This window comes from Brachyistius frenatus, unplaced genomic scaffold (genome assembly GCF_029030835.1).
Source record: "Brachyistius frenatus isolate BFR_SWC_R1_liver_20210118 unplaced genomic scaffold, ASM2903083v1 Contig_366, whole genome shotgun sequence".
Taxonomy (NCBI): Eukaryota; Metazoa; Chordata; class Actinopteri; family Embiotocidae; genus Brachyistius; species Brachyistius frenatus.
In genome coordinates, this window is record NW_027210965.1 from 225,695 (window position 1) to 252,500 (window position 26,806).

The following is a 26,806-nucleotide window of genomic DNA, read 5'->3' on the forward strand; positions in this document are numbered from 1 at the left end:
GGACGGCTCGTAAATTTAACAATTAAAACCGATCTGTGTCTCCTCAAAAATTCTGCTGCACCAGCACTTTTTAAAAACAAGTCCAGACACTTATGAGCTGGTATAAAGACACATATGAGCTGGTTTAAAGACACGTATGAGCTGGTTTAAAGAGACTATGAGCTGGTTTAAAGACACGCATGAGCTGGTTTAAAGACACATATGAGCTGGTTTAAATACACATGAGCTGGTTTAAAGGACACTTATTAGCTGGTTTAAAGACACACGAGCTGGTTTAAAAACACATGAGCTGGTTTAAAGACACTTATGAGCTGGTTTAAAGAGAAATATAAGATGGTTTAAACGACACTCATGAGCTGGTTTAAAAGACACATATGAGCTGGTTTAAAGACACGTATGAGCTGGTTTAAAGACACATATGAGCTGGTTTAAAGACACACATGAGCTGGTTTAAAGACACGTATGAGCTGGTTTAAAGACACATATGAGATGGTTTAAACGGCACTCATGAGCTGGTTTAAAGACACATGAAATGTTTTAAAGACACATATGAGATGGTTTAAAGACAAACATGAGCTGGTTTAAAGACACGTATGAGCTGGTTTAAAGACACGTATTAGATGGTTTAAACGACACTCATGAGCTGGTTTAAAGACACATGAAATGGTTTAAAGACACATATGAGCTGGTTTAAAGACACATATGAGCTGGTTTAAAGGACACTTATGAGCTGGTTTAAAGACACACATGAGCTGGTTTAAAGACACTTATGAGCTGGTTTAAAGACACATATGAGCTGGTTTAAAGACACATATGAGCTGGTTTAAAGGACACTTATTAGCTGGTTTAAAGACACATATGAGCTGGTTTAAAGACACACATGAGCTGGTTTAAAGACACGTATGAGCTGGTTTAAAGACACATATGAGCTGGTTTAAAGACACTTATGAGCTGGTTTAAAGACACATGAGCTGGTTTAAAGACACATATGAGCTGGTTTAAAGACACATGAGCTGGTTTAAAGACACTTATGAGCTGGTTTAAAAACACATATGAGCTGGTTTAATGACACTTATGGTTTAAAGACACACATGAGCTGGTTTAAAGACACGTATGAGCTGGTTTAAAGACAATGAGAGCTGGTTTAAAGACACATATGAGCTGGTTTGACACACATGGTTTAGAGCTGGTTTAAAGACACATATGAGCTGGTTTAAAGACACATATGAGCTGGTTTAAAGACATTTATGATATGAGCTGGTTTAAAGACACATATGAGCTGGTTTAAAGACACATATGAGCTGGTTTAAAAGACACATGAGCTGGTTTAAAGACACATATGAGCTGGTTTTATGAGCTGGTTTAAAGACACATATGAGCTGTTTTTAAAAGACACATATGAGCTGGTTTAAAGGACACTTATGAGCTGGTTTAAAGACACACATGAGCTGGTTTAAAGACACTTATGAGCTGGTTTAAAGACAAATATGAGATGGTTTAAACGACACTCATGAGCTGGTTTAAAGACACATATGAGCTGGTTTAAAGACACATATGAGCTGGTTTAAAGACACATATGAGCTGGTTTAAAGACATATGAGCTGGTTTAAAGACAATGAGCACACATGAGCTGGTTTAAAGACACATATGAGCTGGTTTAAAGACACATATGAGCTGGTTTAAAGACACATATGAGCTGGTTTAAAGAGCTGGTTTAAATGAGCATGGTTTAAAGACACATATGAGCTGGTTTAAAGACACATATGAGCTGGTTTAAAGACACACATATGAGCTGGTTTAAAGACACATATGAGCTGGTTTAAATGAGCACGTATGAGCTGGTTTTAAAGACTGGTTTATGAGCTGGTTTAAAGACACACATGAGCTGGTTTAAAGACACGTATGAGCTGGTTTAAAGACACATATGAGCTGGTTTGATGAGCTGGTTTAAAGACACATATGAGCTGGTTTATGAGCTGGTTTAAAGACACACATGAGCTGGTTTAAAGACACATATATGGAGCTGGTTTAAAGACACATATGAGCTGGTTTAAAGACACATGAGCTGGTTTATGAGCTGGTTTAAAGACACATATGAGCTGGTTTAAAGACACATGAGCTGGTTTGATGAGCTGGTTTAAAGACACACATAGCTGGTTTAAAGACACATATGAGCTGGTTTAAAGACACACTTATGAGCTGGTTTAAAGACACATATGAGCTGGTTTAAAGACACGTATGACAGATACACATGAGCTGGTTTAAAGACACTTATGAGCTGGTTTAAAGACACATATGAGCTGGTTTAAAGACACATATGAGCTGGTTTAAAGACACATATGAGCTGGTTTAGCTGGTTTAAACACATATGAGCTGGTTTAAAGACACATATGAGCTGGTTTAAAGACACATATGAGCTGGTTTAAAGACACATATGAGCTGGTTTAAAGACACATATGAGCTGGTTTAAAGACACATATGAGCTGGTTTAAAGACACATATGAGCTGGTTTAAAGACACATATGAGCTGGTTTAAAGACATGTATGAGCTGGTTTAAAGACACATATGAGCTGGTTTAAAGGACACTTATGAGCTGGTTTAAAGACACATATGAGCTGGTTTAAAGACACATATGAGCTGGTTTAAAGACACACATGAGCTGGTTTAAAGGACACTTATTAGCTGGTTTAAAGACACATATGAGCTGGTTTAAAGACACGTATGAGCTGGTTTAAAGACACATATGAGCTGGTTTAAAAAGATGACATATGAGCTGGTTTAAAGACACATATGAGCTGGTTTAACACATATGAGCTGGTTTAAAAGACACATATGAGCTGGTTTAAAGACACGTATGAGCTGGTTTAAAGACACATATGAGCTGGTTTAAAGACACACATGAGCTGGTTTTAAAGACACATATGAGCTGGTTTTAAAGCTGGTTTAAAGACACATATGAGCTGGTTTAAAGACACACATGAGCTGGTTTAAAGACACATATGAGCTGGTTTAAAGACACGTATGAGCTGGTTTAAATACACATGAGCTGGTTTAAAGGACACTTATGAGCTGGTTTAAAGACACATATGAGCTGGTTTAAAGACACATATGAGCTGGTTTAAAGACACGTATGAGCTGGTTTAAAGACACATATGAGCTGGTTTAAAGACACATATGAGCTGGTTTAAAGACACACATGAGCTGGTTTAAAGACACGTATGAGCTGGTTTAAAGACACATATGAGCTGGTTTAAACACATGAGCTGGTTTAAAGACACATATGAGCTGGTTTAAAGACACATATGAGCTGGTTTAAAGACACATATGAGCTGGTTTAAAGACACATATGAGATGGTTTAAAGACACACATGAGCTGGTTTAAAGACATGTATGAGCTGGTTTAAAGACACATATGAGCTGGTTTAAAGACACATATGAGCTGGTTTAAAGACACATATGAGCTGGTTTAAAGACACATATGAGCTGGTTTAAAGACACACATGAGCTGGTTTAAAGACACATATGAGCTGGTTTAAAGACACATATGAGCTGGTTTAAAGACACATATGAGCTGGTTTAAAGACACATATGAGCTGGTTTAAAGAGACATATGAGATGGTTTAAACGGCACTCATGAGCTTATTTAAAGATACATGAGCTGGTTTAAACGGCACTCATGAGCTGTTTTAAAGGACACTTATGAGCTGGTTTAAAGACAGATATGAGCTGGTTTAAAGACACATATGAGCTGGTTTAAAGACACATATGAGCTGGTTTAAACACACATGAGCTGGTTTAAAGACACATGAGCTGGTTTAAAGGACACTTATGAGCTGGTTTAAAGACACATATGAGCTGGTTTAAAGACACTTATGAGCTGGTTTAAAGACACATATGAGCTGGTTTAAAGACACATATGAGCTGGTTTAAAGACACATATGAGCTGGTTTAAAGACATTTATGAGCTGGTTTAAAGAGACGCATGAGCTGGTTTAAAGACACGTATGAGCTGGTTTAAAGACACATATGAGCTGGTTTAAAGACACGTATGAGCTGGTTTAAAGACACATATGAGCTGGTTTAAAGACACGTATGAGCTGGTTTAAAGACACGTATGAGCTGGTTTAAAGACACATATGAGCTGGTTTAAAGACACACATGAGCTGGTTTAAAGACACGTATGAGCTGGTTTAAAGACACATATGAGCTGGTTTAAAGACACGCATGAGCTGGTTTAAAGACACATATGAGCTGGTTTGAACACATGTAAGAGCTGGTTTAAAGATACGTATGAGCTGGTCTAAAGACAACACAGACACAGACACACACACACACACACACACACACACACACACACACACACACACACACACACACACACACACACACACACACACACAGCAGCAGCAGCAACAAAGACAGATCCAGAGCATCATCAAGCGTCCTCGTAGGTGGTCTGTCTCTTCTGTCTCTTTCATCCTGTCTGCTCCACTTCCTCGTTCACCGTGACGACGCCTCCAGGATAATGTGGATCAACATTAAGCTGCAACTTCCAGAGCGACGTGGGCTTCTGATGAATGAGAGCGCTGGCTCTCCGCCACGTCCTACGTCTGCTTTAACGGACGCCTCAGTCACACGACTCAGAACGACCAAGTACCTCTATGCTCCTTGTTTCATCACAGGGTGGTGAGGTCGTCAGCAGCTCTGCTCTGAAGGTCCTTTACATGGTGTGTTAGTGTGCTGACATCCACATGAAGAACTGAAAGTCTCTTCAGGAACCCCTATGAAGACATGAATGTCTCTTTATGAATCCAGGTGAAGACATGAACGTCTCTTTAGGAACCCCAATGAAGACATGAACGTCTCTTTATGAACCCAGGTGAACACATGAATGTCTCTTTAGGAACCCCGATGAAGACATGAATGTCTCTTTAGGAACCCCGACGAAGACATGAACATCTCTTTAGGAATACCGATGAAGACATGAACGTCTCTTTAGGAATACCGATGAAGACATGAACGTCTCTTTAGGAACCCCGATGAAGACATGAACGTCTCTTTATGAACCCAGGTGAAGACATGAACGTCTCTTTAGGAATACCGATGAAGACATGAACGTCTCTTTAGGAACCCCGATGAAGACATGAATGTCTCTTTATGAACCCAGGTGAAGACATGAACGTCTCTTCAGGAACCCCGATGAAGACATGAATGTCTCTTTATGAACCCAGGTGAAGACATGAACGTCTCTTTATGAACCCAGGTGAAGACATGAACGTCTCTTTAGGAACCCCGGTGAAGACATGAATGTCTCTTTATGAACCCAGGTGAAGACATGAACGTCTCTTTATGAACCCAGGTGAAGACATGAACGTCTCTTTAGGAACCCCAATGAAGACATGAACGTCTCTTTATGAACCCAGGTGAACACATGAATGTCTCTTTAGGAACCCCGATGAAGACATGAATGTCTCTTTAGGAACCCCGACGAAGACATGAACATCTCTTTAGGAATACCGATGAAGACATGAACGTCTCTTTAGGAATACCGATGAAGACATGAACGTCTCTTTAGGAACCCCGATGAAGACATGAACGTCTCTTTATAAACCCAGGTGAAGACATGAACGTCTCTTTAGGAACCCAGGTGAAGACATGAATGTCTCTTTATGAACCCCGATGAAGACATGAACGTCTCTTTATGAACCCAGGTGAAGACATGAACGTCTCTTTAGGAACCCCGATGAAGACATGAATGTCTCTTTATGAACCCAGGTGAAGACATGAACGTCTCTTTATGAACCCAGGTGAAGACATGAACGTCTCTTTATGAACCCAGGTGAAGACATGAACGTCTCTTTAGGAACCCCATTGAAGACATGAACGTCTCTTTAGGAACACAGGTGAAAACATGAACGTCTCTTTAGGAACCCCGATGAAGACATGAACGTCTCTTTATGAACCCAGGTGAAGACATGAATGTCTCTTTAGGAACCCAGGTGAAGACATGAATGTCTCTTTATGAACCCAGGTGAAGATATGAAAGTCTCTTTAGGAACCCCGGGTGAAGACATGAACGTCTCTTTAGGAACCCAGGTGAAGACATGAATGTCTCTTTATGAACCCAGGTGAAGACATGAACGTCTCTTTAGGAACCCCGGGTGAAGACATGAACGTCTCTTTAGGAACCCAGGTGAAGACATGAATGTCTCTTTATGAACCCAGGTGAAGACATGAATGTCTCTTTAGGAACCCAGGTGAAGACATGAACGTCTCTTTAGGAACCCAGGTGAAGACATGAACGCCGTCTTGAGAGCTCCCCCTGATGGATCATGACTACACACACCGGCTGTCCTCTGAGCCCTGGTTCCGGCTGAGTTACCTGTCAGCACTTCCTGTTTGTAATGTACCCGTGGATGGACCAACAACGGGATTAATTCAACTTGAACTGAACAGAACAACCCTTATTTTCTGATTCTTTGTCTGTTATTATTATTGAATGTCTATCAGATAATATCCTAATAAATGCATCCCAGAATGATGAGTTAATTAACCATGAATTACTATTAATAAAACCCTATTTACCACCTTAGTTAACCATGTTAGCGTGCTAACATTTGTTCTTCAGGAGTAACACAGTACAGCTGAGGCTGATGGACGGTCGTTGGTTTGTACAGGTGTATTTTACCCATCCTTCCAGGACTCTGTGATTGCTAATTCCAAAATGTTTGATTGTGCTGCACATTTCATCAAAAATATTGACGTAATTTGGGAAGTTTTAAGTGAGTCTTTTGCAGTAAAATTGCGAAAATTAGAAAAAAAATTGCAAGTCGAGAAACAAAAATGTATTTTTTTTGGAACAACTCCCTGCTAAAGAGTAACATGTGCTGACTTCCTGTGATAATAATCCTGCTGCACATCCCAGAAATATTCTACCTGTTATGTGTTTTTCTCAGAGAAGCATCACGGAGCTCAAAGGGATAAAAAGAGTGTAAAGCTGCATATGTTTCCAGAACAGACCGTCTGCGACTGGAATATAGAAACAAGGAACACATCTGCCTTCAGAATAAGAGCTTTAGATGCTTTAAATCACATTCAACACTAAAACTAAGTTCAGTCTCTCACAGCTGGAAGTGGAGAAAACTCATTGAACGTGTTCCTCCTTCCATCAGAAGACCACATTTCCCACAAACCCCGGCACTTCCTGTTGTTGTGGTGAGCTAGCAGCAGTTTGTTTTGATGGTGAGAGGAGAGGGGGCGGAGCCTAATGACGGGAAATTAAGACTTATTTTTTGGTAATAAAGACAGTTTTACTTTGAAAGGAGACTTTATGTTGTTTCAGCTGAGCTTCTACTCACAACAGTTTTTTAAGAAAAATCGCAGGAATTTTGCTAATTTGCAAGCTGACAAGGAAAATTACAGAGATTGTTCCAATTTGTTTTGATTATTGCAATCAATCACTATTTTCTGGAGGAAATTATTTATACTGAAGTACTGAACAAATGAAAGTGTTCACCTGATGATGGGGCTAGATGGAAAGTCAGAGGAGAAACAAATGATGTGCAGATTTGCATCTTTCTATAATATTTTCTCTGCACTTCTTTGGTGTATTTCATTTTTTATTTAGTTTTGTGTCCCCACTTCTCCTCCATGTGAGAGTGATAGAGAGTCAAATATAACAGGAATAATAAAACCCAACAAAACATTTTGTTACGTTCCTGTTGTTTCATTTGCTGACTTCCTCAGTTAATTGGCTGTGAGGAGTTCTCCTCAGTGTGCCAGCACTTATTTAAATTCTTCTGTCTTACAAACAGCTTTGTTGAGTCTGATAATAAAACCGATTTGGATACGTCAAATTAAAAAAGGAAGCTGATATTAAACTGGAGAAGAGAACTTCTATGTAAATAATCTGCTGGTGCATGAAGGGAAATGTAGGAGGAGTTTTTTTGGGTGAATTTCTTATCACCCTGGTGTCTGAATGCGAGGGGTTTCCAGCTGTAGGTAGACGAAGCCTTGGCTCCCTGAGGAGCTCCAACAGCTCCGCCTCCCTTCGACTGCTGTCTGCTCCCATTTGAAAGGAGGGCTAACGATAGATTTGGCAACAGTTAGTCGACAATGAATTACAGGCACTGACGCTGACCCAGAAAACAAACTGTGACAAAGAGATGGGAATTATGAGAAACACTTCCATCATCTCATGAGCAGAATCCTCAGAGGCTCGCTGGCTTCACAACGTTTTCTGAACATGAAGGCAAAAAGAAAAGTTGTCTGAAAGAGAAAGTGGAGATGTTTCTAAGACCACCGTCACATCCCGCTTCCTTCTCCTCCCTCACTCAGCACCACACTTATGTTCTCCTGCAGCAGCTCTCTGCACAAGGAGGAGGGAGTAGGGAGGACAACAGGAGCAGAGAGGAGGAGAAGAGAAGAGGAGGACAGAGGAGGAAGGAGGGAACAGGGAAGGAGTGAAAGAGGAGAGCAGTAAAAGACAGCAGTTATGAAAGTTTAATAACTTCCTTGTTGCAGAGTTAAAGGCAGCGAGCATGGAGAAGAAGGAGGGAAGCTGAGGAGGTGAAGAGGAGGTCCAGAGAGGAGGTGAAGAGGTGGAGGGGTGGAACACCCCCCCCCCCCACACACACACACACACACAGATGTAGAAGCAGGTGCAATGAGGGAGACACACTGTGTCTCCTGAGCAGAGAAAACACACACACTTGCATTTAAAGTGCCGACACGGCAATCGCATCATGGTCGTCACTTATCTATTATTCAGCAGGGAGGAGGAACAGAGGAGAGCAGCGCTAAATAAGGAGGCGCAGCAGAGAAGCTAAAAGCTGCCGGCCGAGTCAGAGGGAGGGAGGGAAATAGGGAATGACAGAGAGAGGGAGGGGGGGGTCTCTGTTAAGGACACACCTCCCTCTCCAAGTGGTTTAAAGCTGCAGGGTTCAGGATCTCTGTCTGACCCTGTGATCTCTTCTCCTCATGCTGTCATTCCCTGTTTATTGTGTTTTGGTCTTTGTCTCTCCACTTCCTGCCTCTTCACACCTCCCATGGCCACGCCCCCTGATTGGTGCACAGCTGCTGACAATCCTGCTAATTACCACCTGGCACTATATCAACCCTGGTCCTGCAGTCCCGGGTTGTCGGTTCATTACGTCTACTCACCTGCAACCTGCTATCAAACCAACAAGCTGCCTGTCCCCTTGTGTCCCCTCGTGTCCCCTTGTGTCCCCTTGTCTTGCCTTGGACTTACCTGATGACCTGTGTCGGTCTGAACCCACTCAACCCGGTGTGAGCGGTACACCTCCCGTCTCGGAACCATGTTACTCATTAACTGCTGCAGGTTGGAACATAAAACTGGATATCTACCACAGACTGGATATAAAACTACAGACTGGATATAAAACTACAGACTGGATATAAAACCACAGACTGGATATAAAACCACAGACTGGATATAAAACTACAGACTGGATATAAAACCACAGACTGGATATAAAACTACAGACTGGATATAAAACCACAGACTGGATATAAAACTACAGACTGGATATAAAACCACAGACTGGATATAAAACTACAGACTGGATATAAAACTACAGACTGGATATAAAACTACAGACTGGATATAAAACCACAGACTGGATATAAAACTACAGACTGGATATAAAACTACAGACTGGATATAAAACCACAGACTGGATATAAAACCACAGACTGGATATAAAACCACAGACTGGATATAAAACCACAGACTGGATATAAAACTACAGACTGGATATAAAACTACAGACTGGATATAAAACTACAGACTGGATATAAAACCACAGACTGGATATAAAACTACAGACTGGATATAAAACTACAGACTGCATATAAAACCACAGACTGGATATAAAACTACAGACTGCATATAAAACCACAGACTGGATATAAAACTACAGACTGGATATAAAACACAGACTGGATATAAAACCACAGACTGGATATAAAACTAAAGGCTGGATATAAAACTACAGACATGGATATAAAACTACAGGCTGGATATAAAACTACAGACATGATATAAAACTACAGACTGGATATAAAACCACAGACTGGATATAAAACTACAGACTGGATATAAAACACAGACTGGATATAAAACTACAGACTGGATATAAAACACAAACTGGATATAAAACTACAGACTGGATATAAAACTACAGTCTGGATATAAAACTACAGACTGGATATAAAACTACAGACTGGATATAAAACTACAGACTGGATATAAAACCACAGACTGGATATAAAACTACAGACTGCATATAAAACCACAGACTGGATATAAAACTACAGACTGGATATAAAACACAGACTGGATATAAAACTACAGACTGGATATAAAACTACAGACTGGATATAAAACCACAGACTGGATATAAAACTAAAGGCTGGATATAAAACTACAGACATGGATATAAAACTACAGGCTGGATATAAAACTACAGAATGGATATAAAACTACAGACTGGATATAAAACCACAGACTGGATATAAAACTACAGACTGGATATAAAACACAGACTGGATATAAAACTACAGACTGGATATAAAACACAAACTGGATATAAAACTACAGACTGGATATAAAACTACAGGCTGGATATAAAACTACAGACTGGATATAAAATCACAGACTGGATATACAACTACAGGCTGGATATAAAACTACAGACATGGATATAAAACTACAGGCTGGATATAAAACTACAGACTGGATATAAAACTACAGACTGGATATAAAACTAAAGACATGCATATAAAACTACAGGCTGGATATAAAACTACAGACTGGATATAAAACACAGACTGGATATAAAACTACAGGCTGGATATAAAACTACAGACATGGATATAAAACTACAGGCTGGATATAAAACTACAGACATGGATATAAAACTACAGGCTGGATATAAAACCACAGGCTGGATATAAAACTACAGACTGGATATAAAACTACAGGCTAGATATAAAACACAGACTGGATATAAAACTACAGGCTGGATATAAAACTACAGACATGGATATAAAACTACAGGCTGGATATAAAACTACAGACTGGATATAAAACTACAGACTGGATATAAAACTACAGGCTGGATATAAAACAGACAAGATATAAAACTACAGACTGGATATAAAACACAGACTAGATATAAAACAAAGACTGGATATAAAACTACAGGCTGGATATAAAACTACAGACTGGATATAAAACTACAGGCTGGATATAAAACTACAGACTGGATATAAAACTACAGGCTAGATATAAAACACAGACTAGATATAAAACACAGACTGGATATAAAACTACAGGCTGGATATAAAACTACAGACATGGATATAAAACTACAGGCTGGATATAAAACTACAGACTGGATATAAAACTACAGACTGGATATAAAACAGTCAAGATATAAAACTACAGACTGGATATAAAACAGAGAAGATATAAAACTACAGACTGGATATAAACCCACAGACTGGATATAAAACTACAGACTGGATATAAAACTGCAGACTGGATATAAAACTACAGGCTGGATATAAAACTACAGACTGGATATAAAACTACAGACTGGATATACAACTACAGACATGGATATAAACCCACAGACTGGATATAAAACTACAGGCTGGATATAAAACTACAGGCTGGATATAAAACTACAGACTGTATATAAAACTACAGACTGGATATAAAAGAGTTCGTAGCTTCAGGTCTGTAAAATGGTTCCGATGCAGAAGTGTCTTCAGCTGCAATACCAGCGAGTGCCACTAGAGGTCGGCTCCAAAAATAGAGAGTGTGTGTGTGTGTGTGTGTGTGTGTGTGTGTGTGTGTGTGTGTGTGTGTGTGTGTGTGTGTGTGTGTGTGTGTGTGTGTGTGTGTATGTGCGTGCGTGCGTGCGAGTGTGTGTGTGTGTGTGTGTGTGTGTGTGTGTGTGTGTGTGTGTGTGTGTGTGTGTGTGTGTGTGTGTGTGTGTGTGTGTGTGTGCAGCACAACGAATCTTTTAAGAATGGAAGCTGCTTCTCTCTTGACCCACAGTCGACTCCAAAGCTAAATCAGATCCATATTTAAACAGTACTCACTGCAGTATATTCCCTCTCCGCTCCAGCAGCTCACGCTATCACATGGCATGAATAAAGACGCCACTCAAGTCTACAACTAGGGCAGCGCACACAAACAAACACGCAAACACTCGGGGAAGTGTTGCCTCGGCTTACGAATCGCACACGGATGCTTGTTGCGGCGTTCAGAGAGCTGAGAGCTGATCAAAGTTGCCGTTATTGGAGACAATTGGACTGAAGTGGTGTTCAGCAGCTCCAGGTCTTCCTCTCACCCTCTACTCACCTCCTGTCTGGCTCTCTCCTCTCTCCTGTTAATCAGCCTCCAGTCGCTCCAACACACAGATCACTGTCCTACCGCGGCTCCACGCTGGCACTGAGCTCATCAGAACACGGTGGAGAACCAAAGGTCCACAGACTGGAATCATTCATCCTCAACGACTGCATGAGGCTGAAAGTCCACCATGCTCCACTCAGAGATGCTGACCTCTCTGATTGTTGTCTGCAGGGACTCTCTGAGGTCATGAACTCTTAAAGGCTTCATCCTGCTGGAAGTACTGTCGCTATCATCATCACCAGGTGGTACAACCAAAGACTGGAAATAAAACTACAGACTGGATATAAAACACAGACTGGATATAAAACTACAGACTGGATATAAAACACAGACTGGATATAAAACTACAGACTGGATATAAAACACAGACTGGATATAAAACTACAGACTGGATATAAAACTACAGACTGGGTATAAAACTACAGATTGGATATAAAACTACAGAACTACAGATTGGATATAAAACTACAGACTGGATATAAAACTACAGACTGGATATAAAACTACAGACTGGATATAAAACCCAGACTGGATATAAAACTACAGACTGGATATAAAACTACAGACTGGGTATAAAACTACAGATTGGATATAAAACTACAGACTGGATATAAAACTACAGACTGGATATAAAACACAGACTGGATATAAAACTACAGACTGGGTATAAAACTACAGATTGGATATAAAACTACAGAACTACAGATTGGATATAAAACTACAGACTGGATATAAAACCACAGACTGGATATAAAACTGCAGACTGGATATAAAACTACAGACTGGATATAAAACCCAGACTGGATATAAAACTACAGACTGGATATAAAACCCAGACTGGATATAAAACTACAGACTGGATATAAAACTACAGACTGGGTATAAAACTACAGATTGGATATAAAACACAGACTGGATATAAAACTACAGACTGGATATAAAACTACAGACTGGATATAAAACACAGACTGGATATAAAACTACAGACTGGATATAAAACTACAGACTGGATATAAAACACAGACTGGATATAAAACTACAGACTGGATATAAAACACAGACTGGATATAAAACTACAGACTGGATATAAAACTACAGATTGGATATAAAACCACAGACTGGATATAAAACTACAGACTGGATATAAAACTACAGACTTGATATAAAACTACAGACTGGATATAAAACCACAGACTGGATATAAAACTACAGACTGGATATAAAACTACAGACTGGATATAAAACCACAGACTGGATATAAAACTACAGACTGGATATAAAACCACAGACTGGATATAAAACTATAGACTGGATATAAAACCACAGACTGGATATAAAACCACAGACTGGATATAAAACCACAGACTGGATATAAAACTGGATATAAAACTACAGACTGGATATAAAACCACAGACTGGATATAAAACTACAGACTGGATATAAAACACAGACTGGATATAAAACTACAGACTGGATATAAAACACAGACTGGATATAAAACACAGACTGGATATAAAACTGGATATAAAACTACAGACTGGATATAAAACACAGACTGGATATAAAACCACTGACTGGATATAAAACTACAGACTGGATATAAAACCACTGACTGGATATAAAACTACAGACTGGATATAAAACCACGGACTATTTATAAAAATGTTTGTAGGTTCAGGTCTGTAAAATAGTTCCGATCCAGAAGTGTCTTCAGCTGCAATACCAGCGAGTGCCACTAGAGGTCGGCTCCAAAAAGCCTCCGGCTCCATAGACTCCCATTCAACTTCTCTCATCAAATCCAAAGTGAATAAAATGTGTCCATCAGTTATCTCGGTGTTGTTAGCTAAAGTCGCTCCTTCTTATTAGTTTTCTGGAGGTCCATCTGAAAATAATCCCTCATTCATTAGAAAAGAAGATTCAAGAAGACCTGTTTTTGGGGGCGTGTCTGTTTGATTGACAGGCCTTTGGTGCAGTCAGGTTACAGCTATCGGTGGGCGGGACGTAGTATCGTCAGGTTTCCGATCAGATCGGTCAGATCCACCGCTGGCTCCTCCCCCAGCTCCGTCCAAATATGGTCACTTCCTGTGCCAAAGTGATGGTTGATGACATCACTGATGGTTGGTCAAGAAGTGTTTGCACAAAGTCTACTTTTTATCCACCACTTTTTTCCATCATGGTAACATTAAACTCAGTGCTCCCATACTGCAGACCGAAACAATGGGGGCGGAGCCTCTAACTGCACCTTATCTTGTATATTTGATATAGTTGACCGACATGTAAGATCATTTTTATAATCATGTTTCTGTGTGTATAATCAGTTGAAAGTAAGAATCGTTGTGTTTACATCATCGTAAAATTAACCCGTCACATGTAGAGAGGGAGCAGCTCCGCTTCATGTTGCACCTCCATGTTTCTACAGCATCCCAGAAGAGACAAACCAAACAGGAGGAGGGTTGTGAGGGCTGTTCAGTCCGCTGCAGTGTGTAACATCACCACTAGATGTTTCTAAATCCTGCACACTACTGCTTTAAGCTCTCATTCATCACACAATCTGATTTACAGATTAAAACGATGGTTAATGACATCTGATCATCAGGGGACACACACAGTCCACACAGAGTGATTGACAGCTGGAGCTGTATGTATCACCATGACAACAGAGGGCAGAAGTGTGCAATCAGTCTCCGGGGCTGAGCTGTGAGTTTAGCCAGGTAAGGCAGCCTTCCTCTGGGGACAGATGTGGACAGCTTCCACTCGTCTCTCCTCTTTTTATACCTCATCCTTCTCCTCCCAGTCCTCCCCTCACATTCCAACCGCTCTCCCTGCATGAGACTCCTCTCCTACCTCTTCACTCCTCCCCTCTGTTCCTTTCTTCTCTCCTCTTCTCTCCCCCCTTGCCTGCAATGTTTGCCATCCCTGACAAAGCCTTGAGCGGCTGCCAGCGGCCCCCAAGAGCCGTCTGACTTCCTGCTAAAAATAAGAGCTGAGAGAAGAACCGCAGACAGCAGCCGGCGAGTGAGAGGCAGCAGGAGAGAAAGGACTGGAGTAGGACAGGGAGGTTTGGAGGAAGGAGGAGAAGGAAGAAGAGGAAAATGAGCAGTGAAAGGAAGGTGGTGGAGGAAAGGAACAGTCTGCAGGAGGGAAAAGACAAAAGGAGCTGCAGGGGACAAACACAATATGAGAAAACATGAGCAGGAGGAAGAAAGAAAAAAATGGAGAAATAGGGGAAAGATGAAAGAGCAGAAAGTTTGGGAGCAGATGGTGATACCTGACCGAGACTCGCTTCGTACAAACACTCCTCTGAAATGAATACGCAAACCTCATCTCCCAGAAAATCTGTTGTGTACACACTCAACAGCAGGAGTTACATTCATCTCCTGAATGAGACTGTGTGTGTGACAGACAGAGAAAGAATAGCCACGTTATAAATATTTATAGGAGGGAGAGGAGAGGAGAGGAGAGGAGAGGAGAGGAGAGGAGAGGAGAGGAGAGGAGAGGAGAGGAGAGGAGAGGAGAGGAGAGGAGAGGAGAGGAGAGGAGAGGAGAGGAGGAGGAAGAGACTTCACAGGCAGCAGCAGCACGTGTGGCTTGCTTCATCTTTCCTTCCCTCCACTGGAGAGCTGTGAGCGGATTTGCAGCTCCTGTGTTTGATGGAGGAAGGGGGGAGGACAGCGAGTTCTCCCCTTATCTCCTCCCGCTCTGCCTCCCTCCCTCGGAGAGAGATGAACACAAAGGCGGCACCTGCTAACAGGCTGCTGCCGTTCCAGGGAGGTTGGTGCAGGTGTGGATGATGCTGGCGACGATGATGATGATGAAGGTGGTAATAGTGGAGCCCCTCGGCATGCTCACACTCCTCAACATTCAACAGATTTCCTGCCGCTTTGCTCCCAACGAGGTCACTTCCTGCCAGGAGTGATGATAAGACTCCACTTGCTCCTGACTCAGTACACAGATAAGAAGCTTCGAGCCGGCTGTGGAGCCCAAAGTCAAAGAAGACTCCGCTGAAGCTCCTTTACTCCTTCTTTAATAAATAGTGTTTATTAAAATCTATTCTCTTCCTTAAAACTACACTTTAAAGTGTTCAGTCTGCAGAGAAGTACCACGTATTAAATAGTCTCACTTTAACAGGACCACAGGCAGCTGGCTACAGAACCAGAGTCTCTCTGTGGTTTAACAGGTCATTTAATCAGTCCCTCCAGGATTCCAGGAGTTTTTTGTGATTGTTGTAAGTAAAAATGTTTGATTTAGTGATAGATTTTCTCTAAAATTATTATAAAACCACAGACTGGATATAAAACTACAGACAAGATATAAAACACAGACCGGATATAAAACTACAGACTGGATATAAAACTACAGACTGGATATAAAACTACAGACTGGATATAAAACACAGACTGGATATAAAACTACAGACTGGATATAAAACTACTGACTAGATATAAAACCACAGACTGGATATAAAACACAGACTGGATATAAAACTACAGACTGGATATAAAACACAGACTGGATATAAAACACAGACTGGATATAAAACTACAGACTGGATATAAAACACAGACTGGATATAAAACACAGACTGGATATAAAACTACAGACTGGATATAAAACCACAGACTGGATATAAAACACAGACTGGATATAAAACTACAGACTGGATATAAAACACAGACTGGATATAAAACTACAGACTGGATATAAAACACAGACTGGATATAAAACTACAGACTGGATATAAAACTACTGACTAGATATAAAACCACAGACTGGATATAAAACACAGACTGGATATAAAACTACAGACTGGATATAAAACTACAGACTGGATATAAAACACAGACTGGATATAAAACACAGACTGGATATAAAACTACAGACTGGATATAAAACACAGACTGGATATAAAACACAGACTGGATATAAAACACAGACTGGATATAAAACTACAGACTGGATATAAAACCACAGACTGGATATAAAACACAGACTGGATATAAAACACAGACTGGATATAAAACTACAGACTGGATATAAAACACAGACTGGATATAAAACACAGACTGGATATAAAACTACAGACTGGATATAAAACCACAGACTGGATATAAAACTACAGACTGGATATAAAACTACAGACTGGATATAAAACACAGACTGGATATAAAACTACAGACTGGATATAAAACACAGACTGGATATAAAACTACAGACTGGATATAAAACACAGACTGGATATAAAAGTGAGCATAGCTTCCGGTCTGAAATTATTTTTTTTTGCAGCAGATTTTTCTCTAAAATGTTGATGTAATTTGTGGAGTTTTAAGTGTGTTTTTTCCGCAAAATTGGGGGAGTATAAAAAAGTTGAATTATTATTTTTTTTAAAATGTAAACACTATGATAAATGAATGAATCTGTAATAACTTCCTGTGATAATGATCATGCTGCACTTCACAGAAATATTTTAGTTCTAATGTTTTCTATGTAATTATTGAACTTAGAGAACCGTGGAGATAAAAGCTACTAAAAGTTCCTAAAAGCTCCTAAAAGCTCCTAAAAGCTCCTAAAAGCTCCTCAAAGGTCCTCAAGGTTCCTAAAAGGTCCCAAAAGTTGCGTATGTTTCCAGAACAGAGCGTCTGTGACTGGAATATAGAAACAAGGACTACATCAGCTGTCAAAATAAGAGCTTTAGATGCTGTTTAATTCATGTTCATTCAACACATAGACCTGCTGGATGAAACAAACAAAGAGACGTCTCTGACAAATGGACGTGTGGAGAAAACTCATTTAACATCCAGTAATATGGAATCACTTCCTTTGATCACAAACATTTAATCACATCATTTTAATGTGAAGGACACATTTCACTTCCTGTTTGTCTTCTTGTTCCTGTTTCTCAGGTGAACCGAGTTTTATTTGGTGATGAAAACAGGAGCAGAGACTTTCTGATTGAAAATGAGGAGTTATTGTTGGTAATAAAAGTGAGTTTTGTTTTTAAAAGATTACCTTTATGTTTTAATACTTTCAGCACAGGTTCTGGTGACATGTTTTGTGGAGAAATTGCAGGAATTTAAAAAAATATTGAATACAATTATTGAATTTGTGTTAATTATTACAATCACAAGATTGTTATTTTCTGGAGGGACTGATTTAGAAATCCTTCTTAGATCAGTCAGAAACCATTAATAAGAACAAGTTGACGGATGTGACCAGTAGATCATGTGACTACTAATTTAATGTAAAAGGCTGCAAACTAAATTAACAATAAATACATAGTTTCACTGACAAATTCAGTTGTTTTAACTTGCACTGCTGCACACAAATAACCATTCAAAATAAATGCTGCTTTCCATAATAATGGATTTATTAACATTTATGAGCTGATGAATTATTAAAATGACCATAATAATGAAATACATACTTGGATTAACATGATATAATGATATAAACAACCACCAAGGGATTTTTTTTTTTTTTTTTACAACGCTGCAAACCAAATTATATTATTTAAACTTGTATTATTGGTCAAAGTATTTGTAAATTATTAGAATCTTTTATAGAGGGCACCTTAATAAAAACCAGTATAAATATTTTCATATGGATTATTATCTCTTTATCGTCACTGCCTAACCACATGTGGTGGTAAACGGGAAGTGGAGTTTAGAAGGTTTCTTCAGAGGAAGAACTACCAAAACTGCCAACTTTAAATTGTATGAAAGAGTAAAATCTGAAGTATTATAAATGTATGTAAATATCCAGCTGGGAGGATAGTGACCTGGAGCCTGAAGGCATCACCTCACTGCCTGCTTTCTTTCAGGGTTTCTTCCTTTCATTTGCAGGTTTAAGGATGTTTTGAATGTTCAGACTACAGCTGTGAAGTCAGCGAGCCGTCAGACAGTAGAGGAGAGAAACAACAGACACACATCACACTGTATGTTCACCACTAATCACACTGTATGTTCACCACTAATCACACTGTATGTTCACCACTAATCACACTGTATTCACCACTAATCGCAATATGTTCACCACACATCACACTGTATGTTCACCATTAATCACTGTATGTTCACCATTAATCACACTGTATTCACCACTAATCACACTGTATGTTCACCATTGATCACACTGTATGTTAACCATTGATCACACTGTATGCTAACCATTGATCACACTGTATGTTAACCATTGATCACACTGTATGTTAACCACACATCACACTGTATGTTCACCATCAATCACTGTATGTTCACCATCAATCACTATGTTCACCATCAATCACTGTATGTTCGCCATTAATCACTGTATTCACCATTAATCACACTGTATATTCAACCATTAATCACTCTGTATTCACCACTAATCACAATATGTTCACCACACATCACACTGTATGTTCACCACTGATCACACTGCATGTTTACAACTAATCACACTCAGGCCTCTGTTACCTGACTGACGTTTTCCCCAAATCACCGTGTCAGTTTTCAGTCCGACTTCTGTAACAGCACACTAACGATCAGTGTGGACACTCGGTCATCTTCAGCGTGTTGTCAGCGTGTTTTCATCGTTTTGCAGCACATCGATGATCACAGACCACTTTTAAAACTCCTCTTTGTGATATGTTCAAGGAACTCCTCAAAGATTAGTACACCAGCAGCCACAGAGCGCTGTATTCAGGAGAGAGAGCTGAGAGGAAGCGTGGTCAGTGATTTAAAAGGACTGGGAAAGTATTCAGGGGTTTGTAATTTGCTCTACAATATGTGTAAAATGATTCATCCCTGAGCTACAGGACGTTTCACTTCTCAAAGTTTTCTAACCAACTTCTAATGGCCCTCCATGAGAGTAAATGTAGCTGTGCACTGACCCTGCTGACGGTGTGGTTAACAGAGGGGACCCAGTTACAGCACACAGAGGTACTGACCTAGCCAGTCGTTGAACTTCTTGACCTCCGAGGGCAGTCCCAGCTCTGTGAAGTCTCCGGCGTGGATGAACACGTCCCCGTACGGCATCTGGATGGCGTCGGTGCGGGAGTGCGTGTCTGAGATGCACACAAAGCGAGTGTAACCCGGCGGCTTGGGAGCATCGTGAGGCATGGGGTCCACCCTGAGATGAGGAGGAGAACAAAGGACAAGGACGTTAAAGGGAGAGAGGAAAGGAAAAGGGGTCAAAGCAGCTGCTGGTGCACTTAAAACAAAACCAGAGAAGAAGACATGGCGCCGTATGCAGAGTCTCTGTGGTAAGAGGCTGACAATGAAAGAAATCAGAATTAGTATCTAGCAGAAAGTCATCCCTGCAGACTGAGGCAGAGGAGGAAACGAGAGGCATCATGGGAGCGAGAGGCCACAATAAAAGCACAGCACTGAAGGAGACAGAAAGAGAAATGTGCAGAGATGGAAAAAGAATAAAGCGCAGATACAGAAAAAGAGCAGCGTCCTGTGGGATTTCAGCAAGTGTGCAGCTCCACGAGGTCTCCAGGGGGAAGAGGGGAGCTGGTGAATAACCATGGCCCACTTTAGAGAGCTTTCCTCCAGGTACGATAACACCCAGCCCTGCCTTCTCCTGCACCTCATTCTCCTCCTCCTTCTCCTTCCTCCTCCTCCTCCTCCTCCTTCTCCTCTTCCTTCTCCCCACCAAAAGAGAGGGAAAGAAACGGGGTGAAGCGGGAAAGCAGATATACATGCATATATGAAGTGAGTCACAAAGTAATACAATCCAGGAGAGGCTTTGTGAAAAAAGTTCCACTTCCACCTCTGAGTTTACAGAAGAGTGAAGGAATGTAACGTCAGGCTTCCTGGAGAAACTCACTTCCTATATATCTGTTTAAAAGACAGTTTCTATGGTTTTATTTAGTGCAGTTTAATGAAAGTGATTCTTCATGTCAGTTACTGTAGATTATTATACAGCTGTGGACAAGAAAACTTACAACCAGTTAAAAACATATTCTATAGAATATTAATATTGTTCCCTTATTCAAAGAGGAATTCTAAGTGCTCTCTCTCTCTCTCTCTCTCTCTCTCTCTCTCTCTCTCTCTCTCTCTCTCTCTCTCTCTCTCTCTCTCCACACAGACCTCACTCATTTTATTTTATACTTTTTTATACCACACTTATTTTTTCCGAGTTTTTATAATGTACTGTACTGTATAATACATAATAATAATACATATTCTCATCACTCACGAAGTAATCCATATCAATGATCTGCAATTTCTGTGCAATATACAATATATCCTGGAAATTTACAATTAACAACATATTTTCTATCACCTACATGCAATAATTATGTTTTTCTTTAAATTATCTGTACATATCAGGGTGTTTATTTATGTTGTGTATATAGCTTGTGTGTGTGTGTGTGTGTGTGTGTGTGTGTGTGTGTGTGTGTGTGTGTGTGTGTGTGTGTGTGTGTGTGTGTGTGTGTGTGTGTGTGTTTATATATTGTGATAATTTTTTTACAGTTTTCCAAAAAACATTCTCATTTATTCTATTATTTTTTTATTGCATGTGTATTTGTAATTTTGTCTCTGTAATTATCTTTTTCCTACTTGTATTCTTAAACTGTTGTAACAACAACATTTACCATCTGCAGGATTAATAAAGTCTCACCTCGTCTCACCTCATCATATCTCACCTCATCTCATCTCACCTCGCCTCATCTCATCATATCCCATCTCACCTCATCTCACCATATCTCATCTCATCTCACCTCATCTCACCTCATCTCATCTCATCAGATCTCATCTCACCTCATCATATCTCACCTCATCTCATCTCATCTCATCTCATCTCATCTCATCTCATCTCATCTCCTCACCTCATCTCATCATATCTCATCTCATCTCACCTCAGCATATCACATCATATCATATCATATCACATCTCACCTCACCTCACCATATCTCATCTCATCTCATCTCATCTCACCTCATCATATCTCACCTCATCTCATCTCACCTCACCTCGTCATATCTCACCTCATCTCACCTCACCATATCTCATCTCATCTCATCTCACCTCACCTCATCATATCTCATCTCATCTCATCTCATCTCATCTCACCTCTCCTCACCTCACCTCACCTCATCTCATCTCATCTCATCTCATCTCATCTCATCTCATCTCATCTCATCTCATCTCATCTCGTCTCATCTCATCTCACCTCATCTCATCTCACCTCACCATATCTCATCTCATCTCATCTCACCTCATCATATCTCATCTCACCTCACCTCATCATATCTCATCTCACCTCATCATATCTCATCTCATCTCACCTCACCATATCTCATCTCATCTCATCTCACCTCATCATATCTCATCTCATCTCACCTCACCATATCTCATCTCATCTCATCTCATCTCATCATATCTCATCTCACCTCACCTCACCTCACCTCACTTCACCTCATCTCATCTCACCTCACCATCATCTCATCTCATCTCATCTCACCTCACCATATCTCATCTCATCTCATCTCACCTCATCATATCTCATCTCACCTCACCTCACCTCACTTCACCTCATCTCATCTCACCTCACCATATCTCATCTCATCTCATCTCACCTCATCATATCTCATCTCATCTCACCTCACCATCATCTCATCTCATCTCATCTCACCTCATCATATCTCATCTCACCTCACCTCACTTCACCTCATCTCATCTCACCTCACCTTATCATATCTCATCTCATCTCATCTCATCTCACCATATCTCATCTCACCTCACCTTATCATATCTCATCTCACCTCACCCCACCTCATCATATCTCATCTCATCTCATCTCATCTCATCTCATCTCATCTCATCTCATCTCATCTCATCTCACCTCATCTCACCTCACCTCATCATATCTCATCTCATCTCATCTCATCTCATCTCATCTCATCTCATCTCATCTCACCTCACCTCATCATATCTCATCTCATCTCACCTCATCATATCTCATCTCACCTCACCTCATCATAGCTCATCTCATCTCATCTCGTCTCATCTCACCTCATCTCATCTCACCTCACCATATCTCATCTCATCTCACCTCACCATATCTCATCTCATCTCATCTCCTCTCGTCTCATCTCACCTCACTCACCTCATCATCTCATCTCATCTCACCTCACCTCATCATATCTCATCTCATCTCACCTCACCATATCTCATCTCATCTCACCTCACCATATCTCATCTCATCTCATCTCCTCTCGTCTCATCTCACCTCACCATATCTCATCTCATCTCATCTCACCTCACCTCATCATATCTCATCTCACCTCACCTCACCTCATCTCATCTCATCTCCTCTCGTCTCATCTCACCTCATCTCATCTCACCTCACCATATCTCATCTCATCTCATCTCACCTCATCATATCTCATCTCACCTCACCTCATCATATCTCATCTCATCTCATCATATCTCACCTCATCTCATCTCACCTCACCTCACCATATCTCATCTCATCTCATCTCATCTCATCTCATCTCACCTCAACATATCTCATCTCATCTCACCTCATCATATCTCACCTCATCTCATCTCACCTCACCTCATCATATCTCATCTCATCTCACCTCACCTTATCATATCTCATCTCACCTCACCCCACCTCATCATATCTCATCTCACCTCACCTCATCATATCTCATCTCATCTCATCTCATCGCACCTCACCTCACCTCACCTCATCATATCTCATCTCATCTCATCTCATCTCATCTCATCTCATCTCACCTTATCATATCTCATCTCATCTCACCTCATCATATCTCATCTCATCTCATCTCATCTCACCTCACCATATCTCATCTCATCTCATCTCACCTCACCTCATCATATCTCATCTCACCTCACCTCATCATATCTCATCTCATCTCATCTCACCTCATCATATCTCATCTCACCTCACCTCATCATATCTCATCTGATCTCACCTCATCATAACTCATCTCATCTCATCTCACCTCACCATATCTCATCTCACCTCACCTCATCACATCTCATCTCATCTCATCTCACTCACCTCACCTCATCATATCTCATCTCATCTCACCTCATCATATCTCATCTCATCTCATCTCACCTCATCATATCTCATCTCATCTCATCTCACCTCACCATATCTCATCTCACCTCACCTCATCATATCTCACCTCATCATATCTCATCTCACCTCACCTCATCATATCTCACCTCACCTCATCATATCTCATCTCACCTCATCTCATCACATCTCATCTCATCAATGAACTGCTAAAAAGAAAACTGCACCAACAACACGGAACAATTATGATCCCAAAATGACACAAAATTGATCTTTCTGACTAACTTACAATGATTTTTTTTTCCACAGTAGGCCGAACATGAACGAAGTCATTTTTCACTACTGACACCAAATTTAACAGCTGGGTTCAAAATCAGTATTACATTACATTTCATTTATCTGACACTTTTATCCAAAGACTTACAATAAGTTCATTTCAACCATGAAGGTACAAAACCAGAACAACAAGAATCAAGAAAATATAATTTCTCCAAGAAAGCCAAACTACGAAGTTCTATCAGTAAGTTCTATGTTAAGATACTAAAGTTCTACTGTTCAAGGTAAAGGAGGAGGAGGTGTGTTTTTAGTTTGTGGTGGAAGATGTTCAGATTTTCTGCTGTCCTGATGTTGATGGGGAGCTCATTCTTCTTTCAGTACAGATGAGAATCAGGACTGACGTGCTGCAGTGCGCATGTGTGTGTGTGTGTGTGTGTGTGTGTGTGTGTGTGTGTGTGTGTGTGTGTGTGTGTGTGTGTGTGTGTGTGTGTGTGTGTGAGTGAGTGTGTGTGTGGACTCACATGTGGACGTGCGGTGGCTGGAAGCGTCCCTGGTTGATATTGTAGAAGGTGAATGCCTGGGTGGGGTTGGTGCTGTATTCGTCCACCTCCACCGCCGTCCTGCTGCCACGTTGCCCTTGAGCCTGAGACTGCTGCCGCCGGGCTGCCATGATCTCTGACAAGGTGAAGGCCATGTTCCTAGGGACCGGAGCAGAGCGGCTGGAGGAGAGCGGGGTCAGAGGTCGTCTCTGTGTCGGCTGCAGGACTGTGAGGGGACAAGAAACGTCCTGGCGGGCTCAGACCTGAGGAGAGGACATCTCTTCTTCTTCTTCTTCTTCTTCTTCTTCTTCTTCTTCTTCTTCTTCTTCTTCTTCTTCTTCTTCTTCTTGGCACCTGGCAGGAACACACCAGAGCAGAAATGACACACGGTTGGACGGACAAACTTTACTTTAGATATTTACGGAGAATTACAGTATCATTTTAAATTTAAAAGCTCGCCACAAATTCTTTTCCCATCAATTCTATATGATTTATTCGATTTATTGTGGTGTCCTGCTGTCAATTCAATTCAATTCAATTCAATTCAATTCAATTCAATTCAATTCAATTCAATTCAATTCAATTCAATTCAATTCAATTCAATTCAATTCGCTTTATTGGCATGATGTTTTGGATTAAACATGTTGCCAAAGCATAAATTCTTACATAAATAGTACAATATAAATAACAAAATGATGAAGTAATAAAAAAAATGAGGGAATATACATTTTTTAAATTGAATGAATTTTCATCTCCCTGACAGCTTCAACTACGTCACAAGTCATGTAAATGGTCTGTACTTGCAGAGCTTTATCACCTTACAGTCACAAAGTGCTTTTACATGTTTTTTCCATTCACCCATACGTTCACACACTAATGAGACAGATCACCATGCAAGGTGCTGCCATCAGGAGAACATTCACACGCCGACTTAGGGTTCAGTGTCTTGCTCAAGGACACTTAGGCATGTGGACAGGAGGAGCTGGGGATCGAACCACCAACCCAGTCGACCGTCTGGGCTACAGCCTCCCTCACATGTGACTGAGTGCTGTGTTCAAGTCCGACTGCAGATATCAGAATGAAGCCACAGTCCCCCGGTTCATGTCATTAAATCAAAATAGAATAATTATAATCTAATTCTATCAGAGCAGTTATTTCAACTCTCACATGAACCATTTATTAAATTCTTATATTCATATTTAGAGGCTCATTACAGGTCGAGATAGATGTTGGTTTAAATAAACTGGTGTTGATGACGGGGTCACACGAGTCCCCACAGATGATCTCATTTATTTACTACCGCACACAATCGATGACAGCAGCTGGTTTCAGGTTCAAATCTGTGCAGCCTCGTGTTTCTATTAATTATATCCAACAGATATATCACACATTCATAGAACAGCAATCACACTGAAGTACCAACATCCCTCCACAATATCACAAGAATTCATTCACATTTAACAAACTCACCATAATATTAGTCAAATTATTATACTATTAT

General features: G+C 40.5%; 1 protein-coding gene across 1 annotated transcript in view; it reads right to left on the reverse strand.

Moving 5' to 3' along the window:
- mpped1 (metallophosphoesterase domain containing 1) overlaps nt 1-25,609 on the reverse strand; it is a 91,403-nt gene extending 65,794 nt beyond the window's left edge. Inside the window, exons 1-2 of the mRNA XM_069724232.1 lie at nt 25,288-25,609; nt 20,372-20,553 (exon numbers count right to left, since the gene is read on the reverse strand). Coding sequence (XP_069580333.1) covers nt 20,372-20,553; nt 25,288-25,460 — 355 coding nt within the window. The 5' untranslated portion in view covers nt 25,461-25,609. The remainder of the gene's footprint in view (nt 1-20,371; nt 20,554-25,287) is intronic.
- Nucleotides 25,610-26,806: the final 1,197 nt, after the last annotated feature.